Source organism: Lampetra fluviatilis, chromosome 32 (assembly GCF_964198595.1).
Source record: "Lampetra fluviatilis chromosome 32, kcLamFluv1.1, whole genome shotgun sequence".
Lineage (NCBI taxonomy): Eukaryota > Metazoa > Chordata > Hyperoartia > Petromyzontiformes > Petromyzontidae > Lampetra > Lampetra fluviatilis.
This window is the reverse complement of record NC_136306.1, coordinates 10,891,850-10,904,521: the sequence shown is the minus strand read 5'-3', so window position 1 is coordinate 10,904,521 and position 12,672 is coordinate 10,891,850. Positions and strand designations below refer to the sequence as shown.

General features: G+C 41.7%; 1 protein-coding gene across 1 annotated transcript; it reads left to right on the top strand.

The window, feature by feature from the left end:
• Positions 1-351: 351 nt before the first annotated feature.
• On the top strand, positions 352-12,461 carry TMEM243 (transmembrane protein 243). Its single transcript, XM_078871559.1, has 4 exons — positions 352-517; positions 3,834-3,884; positions 5,894-6,007; positions 6,316-12,461. The coding sequence occupies exons 1-4, from the start codon at positions 443-445 to the stop codon at positions 6,436-6,438; spliced, it is 363 nt and encodes a 120-aa protein (XP_078727685.1). The 5' UTR covers positions 352-442; the 3' UTR covers positions 6,439-12,461.
• Positions 12,462-12,672: the final 211 nt, after the last annotated feature.

The following is a 12,672-nucleotide window of genomic DNA, read 5'->3' as shown; positions in this document are numbered from 1 at the left end:
TGATAATTTGAATGATTTATAGTGTGTGGCTTCACGGTTGCAGTGTTTTTTTAATGTGAATGCGCACACTTGGTCGTTACACTGTCGTACGTGTAAAACTTAATCCATTGCTCGTGTCGCGTGTCCCCGCTGTCCCCTCTAAAAGGCAACACTGCCTCTTTATCTCCAAACAGCTCCGGGCCCTCGCCGCAGCTTCCTGCATTCTCAGCGCTCGTGCGTGCCCGGCCCTCGTGCACCTGCTGCGTGGCGAGATTCTGCACGCGCGCGCCACCGTCGCCGCTTTCGTTGGGCGGAGCGGAGGAGCGGAACGACTGAACGCGGTTGCCGTGGTGGTGGTGGTTGTGGTGAGGAGAGGGGAGGGAGGAAATCCCTGGGATGAGCCGCGGCGCGCGGCAGTGAGGTGTGGTGGGGGGGGCCGCCCGGCAGACGGAGCGCGCGCAGCATGAACGAGTCGCCTTCGTACGGCACGACGACCCTGCCCGAGAACACGCCATTGTTCGGCGAGGCCTCGCGCAGGGTGAGTAGCCGTGCCCACCACCGGCCACCTTCCTTCTCCATTGCCGACGGCACCCGCTCGCTTTGGAACCTCGCAGCAATTCGGTCGGCCGGTCGGTGTGTATCTGCGCGGACGAGAGAGGGCTGCGAGTGTCGCCTGTGTGCCCTTGTTTGTAAAAGATGGCGAGAGCAAGCGTTTGGTTGAGTGAGTGAATGGGCGGATTAGGTCGGCGGGCTGAGCTTGCAACGCTCTGAGATTCTGGGTTTTGATCCCGACTGCCACCCGCCTGTGGTTATATTTGGTTCACAAATGTAGTGAGTTGACGGTCTGAATGATTGGTCCAAAAAGAAAGATGATATTAAATTAGTTTTCTTGCTTATTGTGGATAAATTACAACTGACAATGTGGTGAATATTACTCTGTATATATAGCATGGTGGGGTGGGAAAGTGCTTCCCTCTACTGTGCGGAGCAGGTCACTTGAAGTGATTTCGGAAGTAGTTCTATCACATCCGTTGCTGTGGGCTATTCTCTATCGCGTGGTGTGGTAGCACTGCTCAACGAGAGCTCCGGATGGATTCTCTGTCTCGTGTCGTGAGAACCACGGGTGGTAGTGCTCCTCTTCTTCTATTAGTGATCTTCAGCCGTTGTTGAAAATTACACATTTGTACGCCAGGATTCAGTTCTTAGGACAACCACCGTTCATTTCCTACGATGTGGTGCTTATTTTACTGACCGCAATTAGACATTTTGCTTAGTTGGCCCCTGGTAGGTCATTCAACGTGTGGCCTTCCATTAGACCCGAGATCCGTTATAATTACCATTTTATCCGCTTTGTTAGCTGACATCACAATTACGGTTTTATTGCAATTCATTACGAATGACACGATTACAATTGTATTTAACCCCAGGTCTGCTTCTCTGTGAATCGAGTGATCTGACATGGTACTACCCAGCTGAAAAACTGGGGTAACCTGTTGGTCGTGCATATTAAATGTGAATGTAAGGGACTGTGTTGGCAGTGGGTCTACAACACATTGCCTCTAACTTAACCGCATATAATAGATATGTGCTGTCTTGGCAGGGAATAAATCACAAAGGGCTATAAATAACATAAATTTTTCTTGGTTTCTTGGTGTTATGAGGAACCCCTTGTCCACCCAGCAGCACGCTGCAGATGAGTCTCAAAGAGTGGAAGTCGGTGCAAGATTTGCCGAATTAAAAAAAAAGTTGCTGCTGTAGAACTTTGTCCTGTAAGATGTATTTGTTTGTTAAAAAAACGCCCTTGTCAGTTTATTTAAACAATACATAATTAAACCCCGTTTATGGTAAGGGCCCTTCTCTTGGTTTGGAAAAAGTATTATTCCATAAGTGGCGGTGTGGCTCGGGATGAACGTCTGCTTTGTTATTGCCACAGAGTTGACATTGTGGAAATCTTGGGTTTATATGGAGGCGTCATCAGCCTGTAAGGACATTTATTGTTTCCGCACCTCTGATTAGCTTGGTCGACTATGTACGGTACAAAAGAAGTTCAACATATGTACATAGTCGTTTCTCATCATGTGACACCGACATCTCAATTGGAAGATAAACATAAGAAAAATGGCACAACCCAATATGGTTGTTTACTGTCTATTATGGTTACAAGGCAGTGTTTACAGCGGTAAGGTATTTTTTCGCCTGTGTTACGTAGGGGTGGTTGGAACCTGATGACATTAGTTTGATTCCCAGCCACGGCTACCATCAGACGAGATTTACATCTGAACCCATCCTGTGCCCTCCTGCACATTTACCAACTCGTACAGACCTGAGCGGTGAAGTATGGTGAAACACCCGCAATGACCAACACAGCGTGTGGGAGGCCAGTAGTGATCGATCGTGGGCTGTAAAATGTAAATTGTATTTAAAAATCTGTTATATAGTGGCAGTTATTATTTACTTACAAGGTCATGTGTGGGAACTTTGCCAATGACGCACACTGTCCTGCTCTTGTGAAAGATGCCACGAACTCCTGATTGTCCACTCATCGTTTTGTAACGTGCTACATGTTTTTTTCATTTACAATAGTTCACTCGTAACTCATCAAAGTGTGGTTTATGGGATATTTGAAGGGGCCTGCTTAGTGCTGCTGTGAGGCAAGACTCAATGGCAAGCTCTGTTCGTCGACACTGATCTAAGCTGCAGCAGGGTAAATTAAGCGATTAGTGTTTTCAGGGTAATTGGGGACATTTCTCAATCTCTCTTCTTAGCTGACGTCAGCCGAAAAGCACGTAGTTAATCCACGTGGTTTAAATCTCACCCAGTGAAGCAGCTTGTGGCAATAAGGCTGCCCCTCACCTCAAAGTGTGCACATTGAGCAGTATAACCCAAAGTTAAACCATAAACTAAACAATTTTTATTTTACCAGATGAGGCCCATTGAGCAATATAGCTCGTTTTCAGAAGCGCCCCGATCACAAATGATAGTTCAACGAAGTGGCTTATCATGTGGACATTTATAGCAGCCAAATACTCTAAACGCATGTTTCTAAATGTGGAGGGGAAAACCAGAGGACCCGGAGAAAAATCTACGCGACCACAGGGAGAGAAACATGCAAACTCCAGATATGAATGCGTGTCCGGGTCGGGATCAAACCTACGACCTCCCCGTATACTAGGTGAGCAAGTTAACATCTCGCTAAGCCAGAGAGTGGAACACGGCAATGCCCTTCATTTTCCCAGGGAAATCATGCTTGGTCACGAGATTAATGTGTTTGGAGGCTCCTGCATTTAGATGTTGAGCCATTTTATCTCGGAGTGTTTTACATGTTGTGGTTTTGTTATTCTTATTCGCTGTATCATTACACAATTACAATATGTATACGCATACTTAATAGATGCCGTAATAGTTGTTTGTTGTGTAGACTCGCACGTTCACTGTGGGTTAAGCTCGGCACCACATGCTTGCTGACATTGCATTTACAATAATTAGTACGTACATTTACGTACGAAATATATGCTTGCACACCAGGAATCTCTCTTGTAAAATAGCCAGACATCTGGCTAAACGAGATCATCCGTGTGACAATTAAAAACAATTCAAAGGTACTGCTGAATTCAACGTTTTTACCGTGCATTATTTTCATTTGTTAAAACCGTGGTAAAATGAGTTGAAAATAGTCATTGCAGGCAGAAGCTCTTTCTTTTTGGGTAAACATTGGAGAGATAAATCAGCATTGATGTGTTTGCTAGGCATGATTCTTTGTAAGTTTAAACTATTATAACAACGTTCAAATGCCTTTTAATGAATGGGTTACCAATTCAAATATGAGATGAAGTGGTTTGTTGTTGTCTTTCTAGGATCGAATAATCAACCTGGTCCTTGGCGTTTTCACGTCTCTGCTTGTTCTTGTAAGTTCACTTTTATCCACCATTATCTCACTCGCCACGTTATATTTTAAGCACACTCTTGATTGTACATGCTATTCAATATCCTGCTGCTCTTTTCAAATAGAACGCTTGAACGCGTATTTCATAATCATGTTCGTACAAGTTCGCTTGTTATTTTGTGTTAAGGTTTATGATTAGCTAGTTCACAGCCTGTCTAAAAAAGTTTTCAATAAATATAATAAATAACCTGATATGATTTTTTTGACAATTTTTATCTACGATCAGATGCTAACGACTTAATTCAACTTGTATTTAGAGACGTACCCATCAGAAACCGCTCAATTTAAATATTCCTTTATTTTTTTTATTAGAAAAAACATAAATTAATAAACGTAATACTCTGAGGGGAAGTTTCTATCATTTACCGTTTTTTTTTATTATTCAGTTAAGAACTGCTAATTATTTGCTGATTAATGAACTATCAAAAGAAAAAACCCGCAATTTAAATATTCCTTTATGTTTTTTTATTAGAAAAAACATAAATTAATAAACTTAATACTCTGAGGGGAAGTTTCTATCATTTACCGTTTTTTTTTATTATTCAGTTAAGAACTGCTAATTATTTGCTGATTAATGAACTATCAAAAGAAAAAACCCGCAATTTTATATTTTGAACTGTTTCTGAATGACATGCACAGACATGTTTATGGGCCACTTAAGATCGGGATTTGGGGGTCTTAAAATGAAAAATCTCAGATTATCAGATTTTTCTGTACAAAATGTCAGTTTTCTACCTTGTCGGGAAGTACCATAGAGGTTTGAGACATACATACAGATTAAGGTCTTATTTATATAGATTAAAATAATAAGTTCCTGTTTAAGTGTTCTATAAGCTTTGTGATTAGGTTTGCCTGCTATAGATTTGCATTTGCTTGCATTTTTTGGTTTACACAGCACTGCCTCTTTCTAAATGTTGTCCCACTTAAGCGAGTTGAAATTATTACACCATTTTATATATATAAAGAATGCTTGTTCATTTCATTACAATACTTTTCATAAAACAGCATTATAACTAAAAACCTCACGACGCCAATCCATCACAAGGTGATTATTTTCTAGAGCCTTGATTTTCCTGATTTTAAAATAGATTTAGTCACGATACTCTTCTACATTGGTGGTTTCGAACAAGGGGGTTAGATATTCCACATTCTTATGGCATGGGCCAATACGTCCCCTACGCAAGCATTGTTGACATCTGACAAATTGGTGCACGGTTCTATAAAGCCTAGAGGGAAGGTGAGCTCATGCGAATCCCTTCCTGTGAACCAAGTGGGGTGTCACATGTACCAAATTCAGATTATATATTCGTAGAAAATGTATTTGCACGCATAATTGATGCAGGTTTTGCGAGCGTAGGTCTCGGTTGTAGTCAATTAATTGAGTCATCGTTACCTGGCCAGTGAGCACGATATCCCTTAGCGGTGTCACCTGTGATTCCACGTGTGAATATGTAATTTTCACTGAATGTAGTTTTTCGCGCACAACGAGTAATCGACTGTAGCTGAGTGTGAAGGGCTCATCGCATAGCCACCAGAAGAGGCCCGGTGTGTCTGGCTCTGAAAGTTTCACACCGACCTCGTTTTTTCTAGTTGCCTGTCAATACGCAGCATTCCAGCGATAGGTACGATGCTAAATTAAGAGTGCCTCATGTGACACGTGGCAGTGTGAATTTGGCCTTGTCTTGGGGCTGAGGTCATATTGAAAGCAATGAACCCAGGATTCAGCAACCAGCGTGTCAAGCACTAGGGCCACCCAGCCACTTCTGATTGGTTTTCCTTTCCCGTATCTTGCCCTGCTGTCATGTTTCTGTATTGTTTGTTGTAGTAACGTTCTTACCCGCCCCTACTGGACATCTTTGAAAAAGAGCTTTATAGCTCATCGGATTCCTCCAGTAAAAATAAATTTTCTGACTTTTACGTGGTTGTACATTCCATTTAAATGAACCGTGGTTTGGCCTTGCCGTTGTGCAGACGACGCTGGTGGCTGCGTTCGTCCTTCCCAAGGGTGGCAGCTCGCACATCCGAGGCGCCAATGTCTACTTCGCTGTGTGCATCCTGCTCAATTGCATACCGATGATCGTGCTCGTGAGTCCTCGCGTCTCCCCGTGTTGTTTTGCTCCTGACTAAAGGCATGCAACTTAAGTGCACATTTCTTTAAATTTGAGAGCATGCTTTGTTAAACTGTTAAAGTAAGTGAATGTATGCGAGATTAAGAATACTTTATTTGAAAACGTCAGATTTGTGAACATCTATAGAAAATGTCAATGGGAGCTTTTCACACATACTGCACTGGATGCGGGCGGTTAATTTGTGAATTCACTTAGAGTTTTGACTGTTTAACTCGCAAACTGTTTTCTGTTTGCTTTTGTGACAACACGTGGCGTGCTCTACAGATAATCTGGTACCGGTTGGGTGACCTGGAGCCCAAGTTCCGCACTCTGATCTACTACATGTCCTTCACCATGGTGCTGCTCTGCATCTGTGCCATTCTCTTCTTCAACAAGGTTGGGGATTGACGAGGGAGTGGGGGGGGGCCTTGGGAGAGGTGAAGTGACGTCTCAATTAAACACAAGGTTTGCCCGGATGTAGTTGGGTAACGGTCAACCCTAACGTGTACCCTAACGTGACTCACACACAATCGTACAATTGTATACAAACGGACCACCTCAAATATTTGCGCATTGTGATCGCCTGGCTGTGCACTTTGAATTGTATTTTTCCAACTGAATACTGACAATGATCCCTGAGCCCCCAGAGCTATTGATTTCCTATTTTTTTCTATTCAACAGAGGAGCGTGTGAAACATTACAGCAAATGTGTGTTTACACTGAAAAGTTGATTCAACGGATATATAAGACCTTTAATTGCTGGCCAGTTTCTTGATAGTCCGGTCGGTCGAACGTGTTTAATTGTTTTGTGGATTAGCAATAGTGTAAATGTTTTCCTAAAATATGGCCGAAATTTAAACTCTCCTTGCTCATCCTCTGTCAGCGGTCATGAACCATTGGCAGAAATTTTACATTTCCATGGCAAAACCAGTGCTTTGTTAGTCAGCATAGTAGTCTTTTTAGTTTAGTTGATGACAACCTGTTGCTAACGTAGAAAACAATCACGAAATTATCATTGCGTCCAGTGTAAATACGGTGAGCATTGAATGGCTATATAAAGTCCACAGACTGCGACGTCACTAAAGTTCCGTCGGTTATCGTCGACTGAAAAATACTAATGTGCCAACTTAAACGACGCTGGTCAAAACGCACTGCACGAACGTATGGTGTCCCATGTTGATGGTCGGAACTCATCAAAACGACAGCACGCAAGAGTCCTTTTGTTGCATGAGGGATAAGCCAGTGTTATCTTGCCGTTTAATTTCTCATGTGCAATTGTCATTTGTTATGTCACCATATCTCTTATTATTTGTGGCATTCAATAAAATAAATGCTCTTTAGTTTTCTACATGATTACACGAGCAATGCATCATAGACGTTCTGCTGTGCCAAGTATTAGGCATGTAACTATGCACCAATTTAAATCTGATTGTTATGCTCATAGTACAAGTGCTCACGATCCACTTGTACGTGTGTGAATAGATTATTTATGACTAATGCAAAATGTATGTTGATCTTATTTTTGGCGTGAATGAAATTGTACACAAATGAGTCGAGCAAGATGTCTGCCGACTATATTCTTGCTTTCAAATTTGTGTCCTTGGAAGCCTTAACGTGAATAATCATCATATAGTGAAACAGGGTAGTGAGTGGGCACTGGGCTTCTCACAGATGCACTTGTTCGCCTGTCCTCTGCCGTGGGTTCCAGCCATGTGCTCGTGCACGCATGCTAGTCAACACCAAAGCACGAGCCCATCTATGCATTGGCTGGGCCACAATAGCGGTAATTATCTCCAGTGCCCTTTTGGTCAAACACCCCACAGATCCACCTGCAGTCTGCCTTAACAGTAATTGTGTCTTGTGTGTGAATCCGAGTTATTTTTCTTTACGTGTTTCCGTCAATCTGAATGCTCATGGCCGTGCCAAATTGTACGCACCAGAGTAAAGTGGCAACTCGTTTCGGCTCGGCACGTTAGCGGGTGTGATGCGTTCACGAGGTCATGACTCGTACCGATTCATTTTGCAATCTTCTATGGCAAAAATATGCGAACAAATCGGCCATCTGGTCTTCGTCAGTTTGACACTGAACAAGACGCGTAATGAAAAATATTGGCTCTTTATTCCTCGAATGCGTTATGGGTTTTTTTCTTTGAACTGACATGAGTTATGAAGTTGTCATGATCGAGAGCGTGTTTGTGTCTGACGCTGACAACTGGGCCTGAAATGAGGGAATTTTGTTTCTTGCTGCTGCAAGACTTGCTAAAAAAATGACATGTGTTTATTTATCTCTGTGTGTGATCATACGGATCCAGGCATATGGCGATTATCCAGCAGCCGTCGCTCGAATTAATCTATTTGTTCAGATTTTCAATAAGGAAACACCGTATTCGTGACCATTTTTACTGCACGTGACATAGTTTTGCTGCTGCTGGATTCTATCAGAATTGGTCATTTGTTGAGTTTGGTCGTCTGTTCTGGTCCGCGTGTTGGATAACTGTTCAGCTTATATTGTAATGCAACGAGCGTGAATCAAAATATTGCAGGAGTTTATAATGTTGTGATGTATAGTGTACAGCCCGAAGAGATTTAATATAAAATCATATTTTTATTACAGTGACAATGACAAGGAAGCGGTAACCGGTACAATGATGCGTGCAACAATCAGCATGTAAAATCTATTTTTTTTATTGATACCGTCAAATACACGACAAGCCAACATGCATGTGTTCACTGTATTACACAGCACCTCCAGAAGAATATCTGAATTGTTGTTCACTTTATATCGTGTTCCTTGCAAAATACATGGAAATCCTAGAACAGTTGTGTTAGTTTGTGTGATCGCACTTGGTACTGAAATAACACTTGATAAAACACTAACTTGGTAATGCCATCAAATATGTTTTCTGTTTGTCAATGTGCTTCACGATAAAAATAATTATGCTTAATGATAACCTCACTCGCTTGCTCTTTCATTCCTGCGACATGCTGCCTCCGCACCGACTCAACAGTCTTTTGAAAATCTTGACCTATGGTCAAGATGTTAAACATTATTGACAAACCAGCTCATGTCCTCTTACGAGTGGATCTAGAATCTAAAAAATCTGGCAGCCTTTTTTATACCATTCATGTGTTTTGGCAGTTAACTTTGATGTTCACAAATTTCTCATTTTATAGATACCACAATTTGTAAGTCGGGCATTTCACTATGGTTATGGCAAGAAGATAATGTCATGATAATCCCTAACAAATATGTAATTGGGTGCATTTGTAATGTTGCTTTACCTACTGCACTGGAAATGTATAATGGGCACACTTTTAGTCGAGGTGGAATGATGAGTTGATTCATCCATTAATATTGTTTCCTAATCTTATGATGCAAATGTTTATTTCTTATTTTTACCTTTTTGTATGCAATGGTGTCGCGTGATGCTGCAGCCATTGGACACGTTACCATTCGCATTTCTTGAATTCAGTTTCGGCAATTAATTGAAGCTCTGGGGGGAATTGATCATTACATCCCTAACTTTGAGCTCAGTGTGTGATACAACTGTTCTGTATTACCCCGGTACAGATATTCTCAACTATTTGTTCATGAACCCTCTAAACGAGCCTCAGATGCTGTTAAGGGATTTGCCAAAAGCTTAGTTTGAGAATCTCTGTTCTGGCAGGTGTTGTGATTTTTTTCCACTCCGTTAATGGCTAAACAATTTTTGACACGGCCTGTTTTTTGTCTTAAAAACAGCCTCAATAATTAACTGAATAATAGAGTAAGTGACTATTTACAGAATGTATTTTCTGCTGCCAAGCTTATACCTTGTGGATGAACCTATAAACATAGCCCCTACTTAATGAACAACAAAAATCCTGAAAGTATGGTCTCACATGACAACCTGGGATTTGTACACCTGGCCAAAGATTCACTTGACAATCTGCGAGAATGTGCTTGGCAGCGTTGCTTATACTCACCTTTGATAAAAAAAAACTGTTTTATAAGGCTCTGTTAAAATAAAGTGCACGAATATTTGTTTAAAGGTGTGAATATTTTTGGAGCAGGTGACACGGTGTACTTAGTGGTGGGGCAGTGTGTAGGATTTTTGGTTTTGTTTCAGTCCATGTAATAAAATAGATTGACGTTATGGTATTAACAGTATCGTAGTATGGTTATGTTTTGTTTATACATGTTTTTAATACTAAATTGATGCCATATTTCACAAGTGTACAGCATTTCTTCTACAAACCCAAAGTTTAATGGGCAGTATTGACGACACCGTTGCCTCTGACCGGCCAGTCCTGTGGGTGATGTTAAGCAATGATGGATTGAACAACCTTCCTTTCTAATAGGCTTATCAGCCAGGCTGTGTCTGCGCATCTAGCTGTCCTGTTTCAGGAAACAGATATAGATTAAGCCTCTGTGCACAGAACACATTTACCCCTCTGCACTGTATAGCGCCGCTGTCCTTCAATACACAAGCCCATTCCGCATAGTTTCACAATCGGTCAAGGTGATCATCAATTCCATTGCTTTGTGAGACATGTCTTAGCAACCAGTTGCAACGTTGCAAGGCCGTTACTTTGAATACAAAGTGTAGCATTGAACGTTAAGTTTGAATTTGCAAGAGTTTGTCCGATCCGAAATGGAATTGCGATGTTTAACTCTTCGGTTAATGCGTGCAAGTACCAGAGTGGCATGCCACCCCCTCGTGGCATTACTTGGTTATGGAACCCAAACACCGTACGGCACTTTATAGTAAAAAAAAACACACTAATACAAAATTGGGATAATGTGTGTTTAGAAAGGGTTTTATTGGGAGGGGATTTGCACTTGGTGAATATGATTATATTTTTCTTGGATTCTAGATCCATTGGGGCTGTATAGAAGCCACACAAGAGAGAAGTCTAATCGAGGTTATGTATGTGACCCCTTTTCGTGTTCTGCTCGTAATCTGGTACGAGGCACTCTCTCTCTCTGCCCCGTGTTCATCGCTCTTCTGCTTCTCCTCATCTGTCTCTACATCCATCCTTGTTGAACATCGCCTATCATTGCCGTTCTTTGTTTTTACCCTCTTGGTCTCTTCCTAAAGAATCTTCCCTGAAGCCCCTCCTCCAACAATCTGTTCCCTCACGCCACTATCTTCACAGTCTCATTTCCTTCGTGTTTATATTTGAATGGGTTCACGTTTTTCTTCCACCTGAAGTAGCATCTTATTATGAAGTAGCGTCTGTTTTTTTCTGTCTAGCTTATTTTCATAACCGTCTCCAAATCCGCATTTCAAAACCCTCCAATCTCTTTACGCTTTACTTTCGTATTTTACATGCCTCGCACAAACACGGCACCACACTCCCAACATCGCTTTTCGTTATCTTTGACTTTAATTTGCTATCAAAACCTTTTATTCGACTTTTTTTTTCCTTTCTCAAGGCTTTATCAGCAATTCCAAATTCATGCAATTTTCAAGCACAGAAAGTTGCTCACCTTCATTAGTGGACAAACCAGTGGTGAAAAGTGCCCACTTTCTTATGACGGCGCTGGCTCGTACAAATGTTTCCACCGTAAAGGTTGTCTATCAGTTTTCTTGCCACTCGACAAACATAATACCATTAAACAGAAGAATATGCACCCTTGTTTACAAGCACAAGCGCCTTTTCCCATATGTGCACTCTTTCAATTGTTTGCTATGAGAATGGGAAAGTTTGCTTAAGATGATTGACGTTCACTTTCACACCACGACTACCGTTTGGGTTTATAGGAATTCAATGTGATCCCGTGCCTAATGAGGTGAGAGCTGATTGTGATTTGCTGTCGATTAAATTGAGAGACCTGGGGTAATTAGTTCTATGCCGTGATCCTGAGGGTCGGTGCGTAGTTTTCAGGTGAAGATGCAGTTGTGCAATTACTTCATGTCACCGCTGGTGGAAAAGGGCCTCCACGCGAAGGAGGTCTCGAAGATAATTGGTCTCCTGCCATGCTGACTAGACCTCTGGGTAGAGGTGGGGGTACCCAGACTTTACCACACCACGCACGGCCTGCCGATCGGCTAACTGGTGTACCCATTTAAACAACGTTTGTAATACGCAACGTAAGATGTATACACCTCGTGTTTCTACTGGGAGTTGGTTCACCACCAATTCTAAAGATTCAAAGGTGCGTTGTTTTTGCTGCATGTCGCCCGAGTTTAAATTCGATTCGTATTAATGGCAGTGCTGCTGTAATTTCCAAATCAGACGCATATTTACAATTCTGTGACTTAACTGCAGTGTTTTTGAATCTTAAAACGTAATTCGTTTTAAGTACTGTGGATTTTCAGTAGTTCAATGTTTTTTACTTTCCTTAATTGTTGGTTTTGTTGAAGGGTTTAATTGCATAGCTGTGTGGTCAACTGATTTTGTACTAATAAAACACTGTTGATGCATTCTTTTAAAACTTTGGTTTTCTTGAAAAAAATAAAACCAGACATGAAAGACTTGTGTACATGTGTTGAATTGTCTCCTAATTACGAATACCACATTAACTTAATTACTTGTGTTAAGTCCGCTGGAATGCAGGTACTCAATGGATTGCTCCATGGCAGGGTTCGGAGATGTGATGGCTTTGGGAAGGCCTCCATCCAGCAATGGATTGAATATGGATGATGATGATCATTA

Coding starts and splice junctions, on each gene's coding strand:
- TMEM243 (XM_078871559.1), top strand. CDS start 443: ATGAACGAGTCGCCTTCGTACGGCACGACGACCCTGCCCGAGAACACG. Junction 3,885..5,893: donor TCACGTCTCTGCTTGTTCTT/GTAAGTTCACTT, acceptor GCCGTTGTGCAG/ACGACGCTGGTGGCTGCGTT. Junction 6,008..6,315: donor GCATACCGATGATCGTGCTC/GTGAGTCCTCGC, acceptor CGTGCTCTACAG/ATAATCTGGTACCGGTTGGG.